The sequence below is a fragment of the Conger conger genome, chromosome 14 (genome assembly GCF_963514075.1).
Source record: "Conger conger chromosome 14, fConCon1.1, whole genome shotgun sequence".
NCBI classification, from domain to species: domain Eukaryota; kingdom Metazoa; phylum Chordata; class Actinopteri; order Anguilliformes; family Congridae; genus Conger; species Conger conger.
In genome coordinates, this window is record NC_083773.1 from 23,075,508 (window position 1) to 23,095,327 (window position 19,820).

The 19,820-nt window shown below is 43.8% G+C and overlaps 2 protein-coding genes across 3 annotated transcripts; one reads left to right on the forward strand and one right to left on the reverse strand.

Moving 5' to 3' along the window:
* Positions 1-1,834: 1,834 nt before the first annotated feature.
* capzb (capping actin protein of muscle Z-line subunit beta) lies at positions 1,835-10,915 on the reverse strand. 2 transcript variants are annotated; one of them, XM_061219972.1, is made up of 10 exons: positions 10,693-10,915; positions 8,507-8,596; positions 6,778-6,899; positions 6,575-6,688; positions 5,752-5,893; positions 5,466-5,582; positions 4,642-4,707; positions 4,416-4,492; positions 3,731-3,841; positions 1,835-3,162 (listed from the first exon to the last, which is right to left on the reverse strand). In XM_061219972.1, the coding sequence occupies exons 1-9, from the start codon at positions 10,693-10,695 to the stop codon at positions 3,739-3,741; spliced, it is 834 nt and encodes a 277-aa protein (XP_061075956.1). In that variant the 5' UTR covers positions 10,696-10,915; the 3' UTR covers positions 1,835-3,162; positions 3,731-3,738. The 2 variants fall into 2 exon arrangements, with proteins under 2 accessions (XP_061075956.1, XP_061075957.1); XM_061219973.1 differs by lacking the exon at positions 3,731-3,841 and having other exon boundaries at positions 10,693-10,914.
* A 3,397-nt stretch (positions 10,916-14,312) lies between these two features.
* LOC133110684 (MICOS complex subunit MIC10-like) lies at positions 14,313-19,200 on the forward strand. The gene is made up of 4 exons (XM_061220940.1): positions 14,313-14,546; positions 17,285-17,332; positions 17,724-17,833; positions 19,009-19,200. Exons 1-4 carry the CDS (start codon positions 14,483-14,485, stop codon positions 19,015-19,017), a joined length of 231 nt encoding a protein of 76 aa, XP_061076924.1. The 5' UTR covers positions 14,313-14,482; the 3' UTR covers positions 19,018-19,200.
* The last annotated feature ends 620 nt before the right edge of the window (positions 19,201-19,820 follow it).

Consider the following 19,820-nt stretch of genomic DNA (forward strand, 5'->3'; position numbering starts at 1 on the left):
TAATAAAGTGCTCACTGAGTGTATATACACGTGTGTGTGTGTATATGATTATATATAATTATAGTTCTTATTAGCCAGGATTCAGAAAGATGACTGATCATATAGTTAAATTCAAAAGTATTGGGATAGTGGCAGTTTTTGTTGTTTTGGCTCTGTAATCCAGCACATTGGATATGAAATAAGACAATGAACATGAAGTTCAAGAATGTTGGCTTTAATTTGATGGTATTTACATGAATAGAAATTACTGCCCTTTTTATGCATAGTCCCCCCATTTTAGGAGAACAAAAGTAATTGGACAATTGGCTCTTCAGCTGTTTCTTGGCCAGTGGTGCTTTTTGTATCATTAGTTCATATACAATGAAGCTGATAAAAGGTCTAGAGTTGAATCTAGGTGTGGAATTTGAATTGGCCAAATAAGTGACAATGCCAGTAAAGCAGGCCATCGTGTGGCAGAAGAATCAGAATAAATTGATCAGAGACATAGCCAAAACATTGGGTCTGTCAAAATCAACCATTTGATACATGTTAGGAAAGCAGGAACGCCTTGGTGAGCTCAGCAACATTCTTTTGGCTTGGCCAAAGAATACTTTGAATTGTCAGAAAAAAGGTTTCAACAAATCAGACTAACAAAGAGAACAAGAACAGAACATAGGCATAGGCATGTCAAAGACCACCATAATGAGTAGACTACACCAGCATTCCCTCTGACCAAGAACAGAATGGCCAGGTTAGAGTTTGCAAGAAAGGACATCAGCAAAACTAGAGGTTAAAAATCCAGGTTCAGAAAGTAAAAGTCAGTTCCAGTGTTTTGTTCCATCACCTGAATTTGCAAATTAGCACAATTCTATAGCCAGGAGCTAGAAGGGATGGCCTGTAGCGGCCTGTAGTGTAGTGTTTAAGGTACATGACTGGAACACGCAAGGTTGGTGGTTCGATCCCCGGTGTAGCCACAATAAGATCCGCACAGCCGTCGGGCCCTTGAGCAAGGCCCTTAACCCTGCATTGCTCCAGGGGAGGATTGTCTCCTTATCAACTGTACATCGCTCTGGATAAGAGCGTCTGCCAAATGGCATTAATGTAATGTAATATAGAAGTAATTCGTGAAATAAGTTTGCTGAGTTAATGGGTAGAAGACCCACATTTACTTTCTGACCCCTGGACTTTCCACCTGTAGTTCTGATGGACAGATGATACAACTATTAACCTCTACCAAATTGATGGGAAGTGTGGAGAAAGAGAGGAACTGCTTGTGATCCAAGGCACCCCCCTTCGTCGGTGAAACAAGGGGGAGGTAGTGTTATGGCTGGAACTGGCTCACTTGTCTTCATTGACGATGTGACCGTTGACAGCAGCAGGAGGATTCATTCTGAAGTGAACAGAAACATCTCATCTGCTCAGACCCACCCAAGCGCCTCAAAACTCATTGGACGATGCTTGCAGCAGGACAAGGACCTTTTTTATGTGTTCCTGTCCAGCTGAACTTGTGTTTCACTTGCTGAAGACGAGACTGAAAGCAAAAACACCCCAGAAACAAACAGGAACTGAAGAGGGCTGCAGTACCAATCTGTCAGAGCCTCACCAGGGAAGATACCCAGTGATGTTTATGGGCCACAGACTTCAGGCAGCCATTGAAGGCAAAGGATTTGCAGTAGTAAATATGATTACTTTATTTCAGATTGTTAATTTGTCCTATTAATTTTTCTCCCCTAAAATGTAGGGGGGCTATGCATATGAATTCTGTATTCCGGCTGTTATTCCTACAAAGATCACACAATATGGATGTAAATATCCTCAAATTAAATTAAATTAAATTAAAGCTGACAGTCTGCACTTTCACCTCATATTCATCGTTTTATTTCAAATCCAATATGGTGGAGTACAGAGCCAAAACAACACAATTGTGTGACTGTTCCAAATACTTTTGCATTTAACTGTATATACACTGGTTTTTCCATGGAAGCTCACTAGAGTTATAACACACAATAACATTTATACATGCTTTATATATGCATTACCATATAGAAAAATAACATTATTTACCATTTCAAATTTTATTGGTGTTGGAGGCTCTAATACAACATGAAACAAGCTTTACAAAAAAAGGCAAACTGACAACAAAAAAAAAAACCCTCAAATAAAAACAAAAAGAACTTCTGGCAGGACAGAGGAGCGGAAACCTCCCCCCACCCAGCCGAATAAACACTGGAGAGGGATGTTGGGAGGGGTAAGGGGGGAGTGGAGAGATGAAGATGGCAGAGTGATACACAGTACATTTGTTCAATTCTTCCTCACACTCTCTGCATGTCGACACATACGTCTGTCCAGTTGGCTGTGACCCCCCCCCCCCCCCCTTACCGCTGACCTGACAGACTAACAGACACGCGATCAGACAGAGCGAGACACTGCGCTAACCGTTGACCCATAGCAAAGAAAAAACCGGAGACGCACTTCCCCAATCTCTTTAACCCCCAGTACTACATCACCCAGAAGAGTAACAGTTACCATTAGCACAGGGAGATGGGGTGCCGAGACGATACCAATAATAATATACATATCATCATATTAACGGGCATAGAAAAAAAAGACTATTCAATAGCCTGACCCCGCCATCTGAACTCTGGCTTTTGTTTATTCAGTCTGAGTCACCCTGAGCCCCGCAGTCTCGTGGACAATGCAAAAGCATCAGGAAGATATTCATCAGGAGACCCCAACAGTGAAACATACGCAGGGATCATTATCATACGGTTATACCATCATAATAATTATAATACTAGTATTTATAACAACAATGTGGTTAGCGAATGGCTTTGATGAGAATGCGATGCTTTGGAAAATGTTTAAAAAAAAACAAACAAAAAAAACCGATGAAAAACTGCTTTCCTTTTTTTAGCCTAAAGAACTAGAGTGCAGCACTGAGAGACAGGGAAAGAGTGGCGAGATAGTGAAAGCAACATGACAAAAGATGGTGGGAGTGATGTGAAGAAAGAGAGGGCAAAGATAAAGATGTGATGAATGAACGAATGAGAGTGAGTAAGAGAAGGAGAGAAAGAGAGAGATAGAGAACAGCATCTCTAACTTTGTTGTTTGCCTTTGAGTGCCTTAATAAGGTCGTTCTTCAGAGCCTCCTGCTTTGACTTGTCACCCATGGTCTGAACACTCCTGCGAGCGAGAGACAGAGACGGGGGGGGGGGGGGGGGGAGAGAGGGGAGAGAGTCAGTGACACATCATTTCAAACATACACTTTGGTTACAGTACCCAAGGCCCACGCTGCAGGGAGAGTTACAGTTAGATTTAGTCACACAACACCTCATTAGATGCAGGTTAAGGTTGGTTAAGTTCACATGCTCTTAAGTGCTGTCAGAAAGACCACATTACACAAAATGCCAGGCTTTGGTACTGTTAACCGCCCTACACAATCCCTGCAAGGCAGAATAGGTTAGGGATTAGAGAGCACATACGCAAATGATCACACCTCAACACAGACACGCATACATGTTCACACACACACAAACACGAGCACAACCACAGACAACGGTGCTCTTCACTAAGGGCCATTCCTGCTGAAATCCCACTCAAAATGGATGTTTGGCATTGTTATGAGTGAAACTGTGTGAGCTCACACATCTCCCTCAGAAGATCAGCAGCACCTACAAAAACCTCACACAGCACAGCACCACACACAGGCCACAGGCAGAGAGCTGGCACTGGCCCCTGGCCCCTGCTGTACCTCCAGCCCTAGTCATCGGGCTGAATGTAGATCTGCCGCTGGGTGAGGACCTGAGACAGCTCCTTCTGGAGCTGCCGGTACTTTTGATTATCAGGCAAAGAGTCAATAGATCTGAAGGAGAAAGAGGGGATGGGTGACAGAGAGAGAGAGAGAGAGAGGGGGATAGAACAAAGAGGAGATGGAAAAGAGGGAGTCAATGAACAAGAAAGAGAAAGGAAAAGGAAGGAAAAAAAGATGAAATCAAGAGTAAGCCAAGTAACTGTAGGAAGACAGGGAAAATATGACCGAGGGGGTGGGTGGGCGGGGGTCAGGGAATTGCTCAGGGAGGAGAGGGGATGTGTAAGGAGAGACTTCCAGGGGTTTCTCCCCATACTAGCCAATAAAGTCCAACACATACACACAAGGTCCAATAAAGATAAGCACTTTTCCACAGCATAAACCAACAGACACAGAGTATCCCTGTTACAACCCAGCACTCTTCACTTTGAGTATGGCCCAGGCCATTCTTACATGATATTTAAGACTTGCGACGAGCAAATACAGAAAGAACAGCATAAATGAATCACTGAACAGTTGGGACATTGTACCCTGGCGGTTATACACTGCCCTCTCTTGGTGTTTCCAGATAAAGGAAAAGTCACAACTGAATGTCTTTTTCATGGTTTGTACAGAAAACGGATCGTACCTCAGACCGTTAACAATGTCCTTGGTCTTTCCAAAGTATATCTCGTTCAGGGTGGAGCGAATCTTGTTTTCCATGTCCTGGAAGGGAAACGGGAATGCAGATACGGTCAGGTCAAAAGAGAACCTTCTGCCTTCGCTGGCAGAGAGCACAGAACGCAGCTGTACGTTAAGGAAGTGTGCTTGTGTGGGAAAGGGAACTGCGGTGATGAGGGTGCAGTTCCGCTCACCTCCACCAGGCGGCCGATGTTGGCGATGTGCGGGGACGACTCCCCCACCGTCTCATCTTTCTCCATCTGATGGTGGAAAGTGGAATGGAGGGGTCAGGGATGAGATAACAGTTGAAAAAAATAGAGTTGTTATTTATTTATTTTTAATACAAATTGTAACCACATTCTGTTACTATTGTGTTCTCTATTGTTTTGTGACTGCAGATGTCCTCCCACACATCACATTTCATTAAGCAGAGATTCTTGAAGAACAAATTCTTATTTACATTTCTTCAACATTTCCTGTCAGGTACATTAGATTATAATGTTACCTGAGGTATAAATATAATTCCACGTCTGCTGTTTGAACAGGCGACAAGATAAGTTCATCTGGGGTGTATGTACACACAGAGATGCAGCATGAGGCACTCTCTCACTACTCACAAGTTACCTTTTCTCTGTGAAATGTCTGTATTACCCGTCTAAGAGTGACTCATTTCCTCTCAGGTCTATTATAGACTGTTGTCTCTTGGCCACAAACTATCTAAGTAATCCATAAGTAAAGGTATCTGCTATTACAAACCTTTTAAAGAGATCAATTTTAAAGTGCTTTGCTGAATGCTTCAAATGTATTTAAAATGTATAAAAGGTTATGACTTCTCCTGATAAAAACTGCCTTTTGAGAGCAGAATTATACATCATACGTACACATCTGTACTTGTGTTCTCCTACAATGTAAGTGGCTCTGCTAAATGAATGCTAAATGTGATGCCCATTTTTCAACACTTTCCATCCAGTGAAAGCATTTTGGACATTGCCTGTCCTGGAAGCCAAGGTGAGGTTACCTGTCTGGTGAGGCTGCCTCCCAGGTTCATGGTGCCAGAGCCCGTCTTGGTCGTCTGTAGCCACAGCATCACGGTGGAGGTCAGTTTGTAGTGAGCGGTGCGACCGCTCGACTTCTCCTGCAAGTGCGTGTGTGTGTGTGGGGGGGGGGGGGTAAAAGATACGGAGAAACAGAGAGAAGTGAAAGAGAAGAAGGAAAAACATATTAAGACCATCAGCCACGTTGTGCAACAGGAGTCTGGAGTTCTCTTTTGTTCTCTGTCTCGTTCTCTCTCTGGTCCTCCTCACCTGCACCTCCACCACATGGATGGAGTCCCAGCAGCCCTTGATCTTCTTGGAGCCGTCTCCGGCCTTCTTAATGAGGATGACGCCTGCGAAGCCGTGGTCCAGGTCCCACAGGTAGACCGATGACACGCCGCCCTCAAAGTACCTGGCCAGGGTCAATACAAATACAGGTGAGACCAAGATCTGACAACAAGACCTTTTTCCAGAACCAGAGCTGAAAAATGCAGGTACTTCGTGACAAACTGCAACCTGACCATCCTGTTTTTGCAGCCAACTAGTGATTTGTCTCTCCCAGTGTAGCCTTGTAGATTTGTTTGTGAAATGCTCTGTACTCACAAGTATTTGTACTGGTGTACTCACAGGTATGTGTACTGGTATACTCACAGGTATGTGTACTGGTATACTCACAGGTATGTGTACTGGTATACTCACAAGTATGTGTACTGGTATACTCACAGGTATGTGTACTGGTATACTGACAGGTCTCTGTACTGGTATACTCACAGGTCTCTACTGGTATACTCACAGGTCTCTGTACTGGTATACTCACAGGTCTCTGTACTGGTATACTCACAGGTCTCTGTACTGTATACTCACAGGTATGTGTACTGGTATACTCACAGGTCTCTGTACTGGTATACTCACAGGTCTCTACTGGTATACTCACAGGTCATCTGTACTGGTATACTCACAGGTCTCTGTACTGTATACTCACAGGTCTCTACTGGTATACTCACAGATCTCTGTACTGTATACTCACAGGTCTCTACTGGTATACTCACAGGTCTCTACTGGTATACTCACAGGTCTCTACTGGTATACTCACAGGTCTCTGTACTGGTCGAAGGCATTGTTGGCCTCCACCTCCAGCTTACGCAGGCGTGCAGATGGCATGGCACCGTCATCAATTGGGGGCTCATACTTATTGCTCCAGGGAGATCTGAGGAGGGAAACGACAGTTTCATACTATCTTAACAGGAGAGCAACACAGAGACACAAGGGTGAAGACACAAGCAGAGGTGTAGTGACCTGTAGGAGTCCCCATCACGGTTGTAGTCACAGAGCAGGTAGTCCTTGCCCACCACCTTGTCACGGGCGATCTTCAGGGGCTGGTCGACAGAGGACAGCAGATCCTCGCATAGACTGGGGACCTGGCAGCACAGAGGACATTATAGGACACTTGGTCCTGACAAAGATCATGAGTAGTTCTACCTATACCTCTATACCATGTAAAGAAGGTTTGCTAAGAAAGACACTTAGTGGGCTACACTATACATAAATACACACACAAACAAATGCACATAAAAGTGTGTTTACAGAGTCATTCTATTATTTTGTACACTTCCCCAAAACCCTTCCCCAAAATTCTGTCAGAGAACTATGGCAGGTAAACAATCCAACAGAAAGTACCAAAGAATGCACACAACCATAAAGTGTCTACTTCTCATAGTGAGAAAGGGGAAATAAGAGCCAAGTTGCAGCAGCACTGTCGTAGGCTCTTGCCTGAATAGCTCAGGAGACAAACAGGGAGCATGGCAGGTGCACTCCAGGACAAGTGGAAAAGAAAAAAAAACATTTCTGTTTGTCTCGCTCTCCCCTTCTCTCTTTCTGCCTCACTCTCACATTCTCTCTCTCCCTCTCCCCTTTCCCCTTCTCTCCCTCCCTTTCTCCCGCCTCAACAATTTGTCTCTCTTTGTCTGGACGCAACAGGGCGTCACAAACCTTCTTTTAACACTGCTGACCCACAAGCACATTGGGAGATGTAAGGGGAACGAGTGGGAGAGAGAGAATGAAAGAGAAAACAAAACTATATTAACCATGAAAAGGACAAAATGTAAAAGCTAAAGAGAGATGAGAATGTTTCATGTCTTTTTCCAAAAACTAAAATGAATTGAAATATAAATAAATCAGTCCATATTCAGCATTTACAAGTAGGGATAGAAAGTAGAATGGTTGTTGAAGAGGTGGAAAAACAGGGAAAGAGAATTTGAGAAGCTTCCAGAGCGAGAGATACATCCTCTGAAACAAAGAGCTACAAATTGCCTCTCACAGTTAGACACAGAATCCGCCATCCAACCCCCCCACCCCACTCCCCCAAACAGACAGACAGACACAATGGCGGTCTTGTTCCCATCACCATGGAAACACTGCCCCACACCTGACAGCCACCTTCTTTCAGGAGTCCATGGGGAGAAACGGGACAGGCAGAGAGGAACAGAAAGGCACGGGGCCAGAACATCGGGTCTGTCGGTTGGCCGCCGTTTCCACGGAGACAGAGTGACGGACAGAACGGAGTGAGACGGGACATACTGTACAGTCCTGCAGTGTTATGACGTGCAAGAAGGGCCAACAGTATGACTGACAGCTCTGATAATGACTGCTAACAACCACATGCAGTAACTAGGTACGGGGCAGAGGCAAGAGAGAGAGCGAGCGAGAGAGCAGCTACAGAGGAGTGAGAGAGAAGTGAGAGGACATACAGAACACACAGGGGAAATTAAAACAATTGGGAAATAATGTAGAAAGTGTGAGGAGAGGAGAAGGGAAAGCAGACGCGTCAATGTTCGTAAGCCGGTAAACATGAGCTGTTAATGCACTACGCCTTTGGGAATTCGTGCCGAGTTGAGGCACTTATGGCCAGCATTTACCAGCCATGACGGGAGAGAAACGGGCAGTGTCATGCGTGTCCGAGAGCCCAGCCGTGCGAGCTGAATAGAGCAGTGTTCAGTGCTGAGACTCGGGGGTATCACTCATTTACCAGGTCAATCAGGTCACTGAGGTTCTTCTCGATCTGCTGCGGAGGCAGACGCCTCATCAGGTCCAGGGCACAGTCTAACTGCTGGTCATTCTGCGAGACACAAACAAAGAAAAAGTGAGCTATACAGTTTCACACAGACACACACAGGCATTACTGGTAGTTAGCAGACATTCTTATCCAGAGCGACTTACACAAGTGCCGTTTATATGGTAGTGATTTATACAGCTGGATATTTGAGTACTTTAGGCTAAGTACCAAGAGTACAATGGCATTGTCCAACCTGGGAACCAGACCTGCTTTAGGTTACCAGTCAAGTTCCCTAACCACTATAATACACTGCCAGACACAAACACTCATACATTCAAGCAAGCACACAAACACACACTTTCAATGCTTCTTTCAAGGCCTATATCAGATTCAGATGGATTGTCTGTAATATCTAAATGCAAATAAATAAAACACCAATTAGAAGACAGGCGTAACAATATTAAGCATTCAGACAGAACTGAACTACACTTAACTGCCTCTAACCACAACAGAAACAGTAGGCCTTAATTTAGGCCACTGCTACCATTTAATTACGTGTGCCCATCAACAATAGAACAATATCCAGGTTGTTTCCATGCTGACGTGCCACACATGAGCAGTGCACAGAGGTACAAGCACCCCCCCCCCCCCACAAGAGAAGCACACAATCACTTTTTTACATTTTGGCAATGAATCGGCAAGGCCTGAGGACAGCCATTCTGCCTTTTCACTTTCATTTTTTTCCTGTTTTTCCAGTGTTCTGTTCTGGTCCATTCCCTGCCAGCTATTTACCCTGTATCAACTCTACTCGCTGGGAAAGCCCATTAAGTTCAGCTGACACCTGCTCTCCAAGACACTTGGTTTACAAGCCCCCCTCTCCTGGGGTAAACATTCGCAGCTGACCGCTGCCCTGCGGCAGGCTGGAGGTGGAGGTTTTTATTTGGGGGGGGGGGTTCAGGGAGAGGATGAGATGAAGAGGTATCGAGAAAGGCAGCTGCAGAGGCAAAACATCTGTTTTCTCCATTAGGAGGCTGTGGGCCGGGTTTAGCGTTTGAAGGGCTAGTGATGTTTACAGCTTTGTGTAGACTAAACACTGGTGGACATATTGCATCCTCCAGTGTTCTTTGTGATTCATCGGAGTGCATTCATAGCTTTCCAATAAAAAATGTCGAGGGTCAACAAAATGTAAAAGGTAAGCAGGTTCACACAATGACCTGAAGTCTCCAACGATCTACTGACAAAACTTATGCTGAAAATAGTACACCTGAAATAAGACGGGCTCAGACTAACCACTAGCCAATAGAGACATCTGTTACATAAAATGTTAGGTAGCGGTACCTTTGAAAACTCATGTGATCATGTGCAGGCATGCACGTACGCGTGCCTGTGCTTCAACGGTTAGATTTTTGTTAACATGAACTCCCCCATGTCCATCAAAGGGTTAAGCTGCCCAAGCAACAGCACTTGACATTTTATATCAAGACCAGTCAGACTCTGAACAAGGCAGCCAATCGGTCGCCGCTAGCCTGCTAGTTGTGTTTAGATCTGACACAAACATGTCAAGTCAATCTGCGTGGTTCTGCACCGGAGTTGACCAGTGCCATTTATCAGTATAACTGATGCAATGTGTGACCAGAACTTGCAATAGTGGGTGATTTATACGATATGGTTTCATCGACGGCAATGGGCATTGCGAACTCCTGATATAAAGAGTTAAACAGCTGTACACGTTGCACTACATGGGTTGGATCTGGTGGATGGGGTGGTTGTAGCGACACCAGGCCGGCAGTCGGACGCTACTACTATTTTAACCCCGGGGCAAGGGAAAGAAGGAAGAGGGGTGATCACTCTGCGACCATACAAAATACAAAAATTGGCAGCCAGCAATCCTGAACATCCTGCAACTTTGCTGTGCAGTTTGCACGCTTAATATGTAGCTAGCTAGCTATTCGCATAAGTATAGATACCAGCTAATCGAAAACTAACTAGCTAACTATTGGCTACTGTTTCATTGAACTCTGGGCACGACCGAATTTTAACTTGCTGCGTAGAGTTGCTACTTCCTATAAAGGGCACTAGGCTAGTAGTGATATCCTTTCTCAACACCCCCTCTCCTAAAACTACCACCCCGTCCCTGCTGTACCTCTCCACGGCCTTACCATGTCTGCGGCTCTCGGTGTCGGCTCTCAGCAGTAAAATATGCTTTAGCGGATTTCTTTATACTTTCGTTTGCTTATTTAGCTTTTTTTCCTTCTCTTGTTGTTATTTCTATTCCTTCCGAGTTGCTGCTGTTTCTGTTCGCCTCTCTCTCCCTCAGAACCCAGCCCCGTCAGCGAATTCACTTCCTCAACCGGGGACCGATGGGGTGGTGAGAGCGGGGGGGGCACGGAGTCTGCGAACAGTGCATGCATATCCGGGTCACCCCACTCCTTCTCTCTGACAACCAATCAGAGAGACGCAACTAAGGCATGGCCAAGTATGGAAAGAGAGGGGGCGTGGTAAAAGGCGATCTTTAGAAGAGTTGTTGAGGGTGAGATTTTTTGGTGGGTGTGTCCTTTTCCATAAGAGGGCGGAGAGATTTTGGGAATTTCTGAAGCCACTATGAATTCTCCCACTCCCCTGGTTCAGCTGCCAGTGTCTCCACTAATAGGACGTGCTTAATAAGTACTCCTGAGTTATTTTGTTTGCCTTGCCTGTTACCGCATACCCAAATATGCACACAGAGCAATTTGAAACAGTAAGTGAATTATATGGCGGTGTGTTTGTACTTGCAAAGTTGGATACATGTAATAGGAACTCCACTTGAGTAAATTTGTAATCTGTAAATCTTCAGGATTTTCTCAGTGTACAGTGTGTGGTTGTGGTCAAACTGTAAACAGGACTGTTTCATTCTGGGAAATTGATTTGTATTTATATTCCAAAGGCCCTTTATTTCACTTGTAGGAACATACAGTTTTGTCACAGATTTTGTTTGATTTCGGACAAATATTTGACTGAGAAAAATATAATAAGCAAAGCAAAATAAAAGTATATATGCATAGTTGCATACACAATTGTAATAGTTTCATAAACACTACTGTGTGAAAGGCAGGGATCTCCAGTTTTGGAGGTTTAGAGTCCAGCAGTTTTAGATTTAGACTTGAATCCTGGGTGCATGATTTCAATTAATCCAAAACCATGGACAAAAATTAAATGAAAGCCCTTTGTGCCCCTGAGCCCTGCATGTGCTGATGCGCCCCTGCATATGCCGAGCATAATAAAGTGTGTCACTGAAGGGTGGGCAGGAGGGAACCTGGGCCTGAAATAGCCCTCCCCTGTAAGGCAGTTCAGAGGACCACTGAAAACTATATGCAGGGCATCGGTGCTGTGAAAGTAACAGATCTACAGTGGAAAGTAAGCAGGAGGGAGTTCAAACCAAGAAAACAGTGAAGACACTTTTCCTCCCCCATCCCCTTTTGTTGCCACAGACACAAGTTAGAAACATCTAATTCACAACAGGCAAATTATTATCTTGTTTGATATTTGGCAGGCATGGATCACCATCAACGCACAAAGATGGTAACTTTACGAGATATGGGCTGGGCCCGATTCAGTGGTTGGTTTAGGAACTGCCTAAAATCTAGATTTTAATAAGGCCATTTTCTATGCTATGCTCTTTTAATTGGTTAAATGTGTGTTCCCCAAGCCTGTAAGGTTAGATATTTTAAATAGAAGGGGACCATTAGGGAATATGGCATGAATTAAATATGTTACCTTGGAAACCACATAAAACACAATGATTTGTGTGGTTTTCTTCAAAATTAGTGTGCTGTTAAGGAAAATTAAATGATACAAAAAAAGTATAGGTCCAGCAATGTTAAATGGACACGACAATTATCTTTTAAAACACAGTTTTGTTGTTAAACTTTGGAAGTGGTCTCATAGCTTAAATACATTTGAATAACATCTGGTAACTCTTTTGAGAACTTCAGCAATGTGTTTTTCAGTTTACCTCATGTTTATGCTTTTCTTTATGTGAATCCCCCCTCCCCCCAGCCATTGTGTTATTGTGTTCACATACACTCAGTGAGCACTTTATTAGGTATCTATTAGACTAATTTTATTGACTTATTGAGTCTGCTGCAGTAGCCTATCCACTTAACTTAGAGGTTTGATGCGTTGTGTGTTCAGCTCTTCTGCATACCACTGTTGTAATGCAGGTTATTTGCATTACTGTCAGCTTCGACAAGTCTGTCCCTTCTCCTCGGACCTCTCCCATTAACAATTCATTTCTGCCTGCAGAACTGCTGCTCACTGGATGGTTTTTGTTTTTCACAACATTCTCTGCTCTAGAGAACAAACTCTAGTTGTGCATGTAAATCCCAGGAGATCAGCAGTTTTTGAGATATTCAAACCACCCTGTCTGCCACCAAAAATAATTCCACAGTCAAAGTCACTTAGATCACATTTCTTCCCCGTTCTGACATTTGGTCCGAAAAACAGCTGAACCTCTTGACCATTTAGTTGCTGCCACATTATCGATTCACATTTACAACCAAAATCTTAGACAGGTGCCTAAAGTATCTCAACTAGTATTTGGCCAGTTTCACAGACACAGATTACACCAAGTCCTAGACTAAATTGAATTTTGAATAGAGATTCTCCATAGAAATCTTAATTTAGTACAGGACTAAGATTAATCTGTGTCTGTGAAACTGGCTGATTTTGACTTACTTCAGTTTTTGATTTTGTTAAATAAGACAAAAATATTGCCAGGTTGACTAATTTCAAAATTTGGTAAGAAGAGTTCACTTATCAAGCAAACTTAAAACAAGCACATATTTTTGAGAAATTTGAGAAAGTCTGTGCAGAGCAGCAGGTTGGGTAAGAGGAATGAATTGTGTTTGCTCCCTGGTGCAATTAATTTATAAGCATAAATTACATTTGATGCCACTATGGCTCATAATAGATTGAAATGTCATTAATTCATTATCCTAACCTGCTTATCCTGGACAGGGAGGGGGGGCTGGAGCCTATCCCAGCATACATTGGGCAAAAGGTAGGAATACACCCTGGACAGGTAGCCAGTCCATCGCAGGGCACACACACACTCATACCCACAAGCAATTTAGACTCTCAAATCAGCCTAATCTGCATGTCTTTGGACTGTGGGAGGAAACCCACGTAAACATGGGGAGAATATGCAAACTCCACACAGAGAGGCCCCCAGCCGACAGGGATTCGAACCCAGGACCCCCTTGCTGTGAGGCAACAGTGCTACCCACTGCACCATCCGCGCTGCCATGCCTATATGAAATGTCATGGTGAACAAACACAGTGTGTGGATTTATCTTTTACATTAGAGGTTCACAGACCTCTGATCTAAAGCCAATATCTACTTTTCTGTTGAAATACATTTTCTGTGATCCACCGCTTGTTATAAAATAGCATAATCCATGTTGATATGTGGAAAATGTTATTCAATTATCTGTTATCTTGTTAAATCTAGCAGGAGGTATTGCAGCATTCCACTGCCCTGGACAGCTGGACATGTGCTGAATAAGTTGAATATTCGGCAGGAAAATTAATTACGAGCTACAAGCAAATAACCTTCGTACTTATATTTGCTTTATGCGTAAACAAACTTAAACACGCTCCACGCTTTCGTGTTGATTTTATTTTCATTTTCTCATATGCAGGGTATTCATTGGTTTATGTACATGAGCAACACCCGCCTATCGTCGCTGCCTAACCAATGATAACACAGATATCTATGTGATTGGACCAGTTAAATACCTGTGGTCGTTTTGTCTTCACGGAACTGTTATTATACAGTGGTGAAATCGTACCTTCTAAATGAGAGCGACTACATAAAACCAGCTGATCTTATTGAGGAGATTTCAGCGTGTTTCTGCTATAATTTCCATAAGATACTAATAAGATACTAGTGATTTCTTAGGTAGCGTAAACATGTCTGAAGGAGAGCTGGGCAAGAAGTGGGATCGATGTCTTGCGGATAGCGCCGTCAAGCTTGGTAAATGGCATAATTAACTGACTTGTTCGTTTTCTGATAATGGTTTTTGATTAAATAACAAGCAACTCGTTAGACCCCGAGGTCACGCAAAAGGTCAATCAACACGTGTGTCAAGGATGTTCTAGCTTGTTGTCGAGTTGTCGGTCCATTCCTGGAGCGCTTTCTGTAGGTCAAAGATGCATTGCAGATTGAGGGTTTTATTTTATTTTACTTTCAGTCAGTGCACTTGTGTTCAGAGTTACCAAGAGATGGTGAAGGATCGTGAATTATATCATTTTTAGAAATGTTAATTTAGCCAAGATGCCTGACATCAGCACTAACAACATTGTCTGCGTGTTATGACATTGGTATAGCTAGCTAATTTGAATAGCTACCTAGAGTAGTGCACTTTGACTTTGAGACCTCGAGTTGGCAAGCGCTAGAAAACATAGCCGTGAAGATTTGGAACAATACACTGACATAACGCCGTGATTGTGAACAGCTTGCTTGCTTGCTAGCTAGCTAGCTATAGTGGTTATAGTTTAGTTCATACATAATGGATAGCCGGTGATGTCTGGAGGCACGCCCTCTCTATCACGGGTTTAAGGCTCTTCCGCCGGACAGCCTTTTGAGGCCACGAAATAAGTTATTATAGCCTACCTAATGGTGACAGTAATTCAGTAATTATAAATGTCCACATTGCGGTTGTCCTCTAAATGCCAGACAATGTAACTCTTCATACAATTCCAACTTAAAATATCGATGAGCAGTTTAGGGGCATTTCAACCATCTTGATTTGTGGTTAGAGCTGATCACCAATTTTGCCAATTTAAAGTACATTTTAAGGGCATTTTGAAGACTGCACCAAATAAGGTTACAGTTAAAATAAAGTGTTTTTGTTCAGTTATTGGTGGGCTACTGCTAAGATGGAGAGACATCTTGGCCTCCTGTTGCTAGCAATGCGAATGTTTGCACTTCTCATAGGATGTTGCTTTTCAGAAAGTGATATAAATACACCAAATGTGGAGGGATATATTTTGAAAAGTTTTTAGTCCTCCCAGTGCATCTCTGGAATGAGCATGGGGGCGTAATTGACCGGTGTCTGATATGTACAGGTGATTATGGGAATATCAGACCCCTGTCAATTATGCTCTCTTTGCTCTGTCACCTGCCTTCCATTGTCGGCTACTTAATGCAGATTATTCTTGATGCCTCCTTAATGAGATCATTACGATCCACTAATGAATCTTGCCCACGGCCATTTTAAATGGCATGTTTACAACCTTGGATGGGAAAACGGAAGAAACGCTCAAACCTGGCTTTATACAGATTTTAAGTGACCAAAAGCAATTGAATAACCTGCCACTACACCTTAAATTAATTGTTTTGGGTGAAAGTAAACATTTTACAGGGCTGATTGAAACATAATGGCATATTTAATTAAGGCCAAGGCATATTTAAGAAGTAAACTTAAGTCCTCCATAGTTGTGTATATGCAGTGCTGTATATATCTGTACAGTCTGTGTGTCGTAAAAAAGACTCTTAATGTGGGAGGCTTATAGGGATTACTGTACAACCATAATTTACCATCCAGAGTAGTCTAATAAATGTCATGAGCTAAACTGTGAGATTTTAGGAATTGTGTGACTGGATTGGCAAGAAGGAGGAATGAGTGGGAGAGAAATGTGAAATGCAAACAAAAAAAACTATGGGAATACATGAAGATGGGATGACTTACAGAGCAGGAGATGGAGAGATGGGGGGATGAGATGAAATGGTGCTGTCATGGCAGACATTTTGTGTCCACAGTGATGGCAGGAGGCAGTAAGCAAGAGTGAGAGAAAGAAGATGGAGGCAGACTGGTACAGGGATGTTTATAACTGTATGAACCTACAGCAGAGCTACAGCAGGATGAGTCACCCCCTTATCCCAGCTCTCCACCACTGACGCTGCAGCACCTGCGGGTCACGTGACCGGCTGTATATCTCTTCATTATTAAACACTGATGGAGTCAGAGAGGGAGTGGTGAATGGGGAGAATCGCTCTATGACCTCAATTAATAATTAATAAGACTGAGCAGAGGGAGGGGAGGAGTGAGAGACATAATTTAAATTTTGTGGCCGCTCTTCATAACTATAACTGTAAGCTATATGACTGTGAGTGATGTCCCACTGGAGGCCATACCGCATATCTGGCTGAACTGAGTTACGAGGGAGAGGGGGAGGACACGCGTTTGTTCCCCTGTGCGGGTCATGATGCCCTGGTCATGACTGTGGCTGGGTGGGGCTGGATTGGAGTGAGGAGAAGATAAGAGCACCCAAATGCATTCCTCCCTTCGTAGGCTTTATGTCCCACCTGGATCATAGACCCCCCCCCCCCCCCCCATCTGTCCATCTCACTGTTTTATACTGTCTGAAGTCCATGTTCTAAAAATGTAGTTAAACCCACCATCTCACATTCTCTCCCCTTCACTCTATTGTGTGCACATACTCATGCACACACTGTGCTCTCTCTCTCTCTCTCTCTCTCTCTCTCTCTGTCTCTCTCTCTCTCTCTCTCTCTCTCTCTCTCTCTCTCTCTCTCTCTCGAGCTGTCTGGCTAACAGGTGCTGTTTACCAGCTCTGGGGTCAGAGCTCACAGCCCCATGCCTTGTTCAGACAGAGTTACTTCCGCACACAAAGGGGTGGTGGGGGTTTGGGGTGAGAAAGGGCTGTCTGTACCTGTAAGCATTTCTGTTTCATGTCCCCTCTTCCTCTCAGTTGCTGGCGTTGGGATTGGCGTCGTGCTCTCAGCCGTCTTCTTCAAACGTAAGTGTTCCCCCTCAGCAGGTGGACAGAGACCACAGTTAGTGGACTGAGTGTGTTCAGACACTTCATTGAACAGCAAGCACTTTGGCATGAAAGTCCTCCCCAGTATTTTGTTCCAATCCCCTGGATTTTCTAATTAACTCAGTTCTTCAGCCAGGAGGTGGAACCAGTTGGTGATATCAGCTGGCTGAATACATGGGTGGACTTTTTACTTTCTGACCCCTGGACTCTTTCCCAACCTCAGGACACACTGTGTTTGGTGTGAGTGCACTACTTGTGATGATGGGGGGGAGAGGGTGTGGCAGTCTCAGTGCAGCTCTGAACAGGAAAGATGAGCATGTGTGAGGAAGATGAGAACGTGTGAGGAAGATGTGTTCTCTCTTACCCGTAGGTCGCACGTGGCCAGTGGCTTTCGGGTCAGGGATGGGGCTGGGCTTGGCCTATGCCAACTGCCAACACGACTTCAGATCACCTACCCTGCTGCATGGGCATATGGTTAAGGTGAGTCATAGCACTGCAGAATACATTACCTACTAAGCCTAGCCCTGCAAGCACATTTTACAATTCAAAACATTCCGAAAGATAAGAAGAGGTGCACCTCCATGACTTAATATATAGGCAACAAATATACCCAGTATTGTCATTAAATATGCAAATGACAAGGTACAAATGCTTTATTTTCCATCCAGAAATTATTACGCCATTTTTTAAGCAATCTTGCCAATATAATGAATTTGTTCAGTTTTGGAAGATGAAATGCCAGTTAACTTTAAAGTAAAGAAATGCTCTATATACACTTAATGAGCACTTTATTAGGAACACCTACTTATATACACCTACCTGGACACCTACTTGTTCATGCGATTATCTAATCGGCCAATTGTGTGGCAGCAGTGCAATGCATACAATCCTGCAGATACAGGTCAGGAGCTTCAGTTAATGTTCACATCAACCATCAGAATGGGGAAAAATGTGATCTGTGACTTTGGAATGATTGTTGGTGCTGGACAGAATGGTTTGAGTAGAAACTGTGAGAAACTGCTGATCTCCTGGGATTTTCACATATAACAGTCTCTAGAGTTTGCAGAGAATGGTGCCAAAAATCAAAAAGTGAGCTGCCTTGGTAATGAGAGACGTCCCAGGAGAATAGCCAGACTGGTCAACGCTGGCCAGAAGGTGACAGTAATGCAAATAACCACATGTTACAACAGTGGTCAGCTGTTTTTCAGACCAAATGTCAGAATGGGGAAGAAATGTGATCTAAGTAACTGGTTGGTGTGAGTATCTCAAAAACTGCTGATCTCCTGGGATTTACAAGCACAACAGTCTCTAGAGTTTGCAGAGAATGTTGTGAAAAACAAAAACCATCCAGTGAGCAGCAGTTCTGCAGGCAGAAATGAATTGTTAATGGGAGAGGTCCGAGGAGAAGGGACAGACTAGTCGAAGCTGACAGGAAGGTGACAGTAATGCAAATAACCATGCATTACAACAGTGGTATGTAGAAGAGCATCTCTGAACACACAACGCGTCAAACCTCTAAGTGGATAGGCTACAGGAGCAGAAGACTTGAGTCTAAAAAATAAGTAATAAATACCTAATAAAGTGCTCACTGAGTGATTTCTTTTTGAAACTCCCCCCCCCCCCCCCCCCCCCCTCGCCCCCTTCTCCCTCCCCAGGACCAGTAACCCAGTGAGGATCTCCAGGAACCGCTGTGGGTCCCGTTCTGTTGTGCGTTCGTTAGCACAGTTCTCAAGCCAGTTCTTTTCAGATGGCTGCTTCCCACCAGTTGGGCTGTGTCTACACTGTCAGTCTGAACAGGGTAGATGGTGTTCATTTAATAAAAAAAAATGAGGTGTACTGACCAGAAAGCATTGTCCTTTTTGTGTGTATGTCATTGTGTGTGTGTGTGTATGTGCTTGTGTGTGTGTGCATGCGTGTCTGTGTGTGTGTGTGTGTGCATGCGTGTCTCTGTGTGTGTGTGCATGCGTGTCTCTGTGTGTGTGTGCATGCGTGTCTCTGTGTGTGTGTGTATGCATGTGTGCACACACATCTGCATTGCAGCATATGCTTGTGTGTAAAAGAGAGAAAGGTGTTTGATTTATGGGTGCAGTCAGTGTGAAAATGCTTTGGGGTTTTTGCTTTGTGGAATCCTTGGTGGGATGTTCCAGGGTTATGGCACCCTCGAGGAACACATTTTATCCCAACTGTCAGCTTGAATACTGCGGTACGAATGGGTGGCAGAGTATAGTGTATGTTTCCTTGTATTTGGCCGTACAAAGTAATCAATATGAATAAATAATGTAAGCGAATAAAATGCTATCCCCTGAAACCCTACATGCATGACTCGAACATGAACTTCAGGGCCCATGCAGTTTGTAGGAACAACATACTTGTGGTTAATTTTTTCACCAGAGAGAGTGCTTGTGGTTATGTTGAGGTTTCCAGTCTTTGTTGTTTGGGGTTAGTAACATTTGGGAATAAGACCGCA

What these genes read in the sequence shown, in the direction of transcription:
- capzb (XM_061219972.1), bottom strand. An exon ending in CGTGATGGGGACTCCTACAG is followed by an intron (nt 6,689 to 6,777) that starts GTCACTACACCT and finishes TTCCCTCCTCAG; the next exon opens with ATCTCCCTGGAGCAATAAGT. An exon ending in GACATTGTTAACGGTCTGAG is followed by an intron (nt 3,842 to 4,415) that starts GTACGATCCGTT and finishes TTTCTCCTTCAG; the next exon opens with ATCTATTGACTCTTTGCCTG.
- LOC133110684 (XM_061220940.1), top strand. Translation starts at nt 14,483, where the DNA reads ATGTCTGAAGGAGAGCTGGGCAAGAAGTGGGATCGATGTCTTGCGGAT. An exon ending in GGATAGCGCCGTCAAGCTTG is followed by an intron (nt 14,547 to 17,284) that starts GTAAATGGCATA and finishes TCTTCCTCTCAG; the next exon opens with TTGCTGGCGTTGGGATTGGC. An exon ending in CTCAGCCGTCTTCTTCAAAC is followed by an intron (nt 17,333 to 17,723) that starts GTAAGTGTTCCC and finishes TCTTACCCGTAG; the next exon opens with GTCGCACGTGGCCAGTGGCT.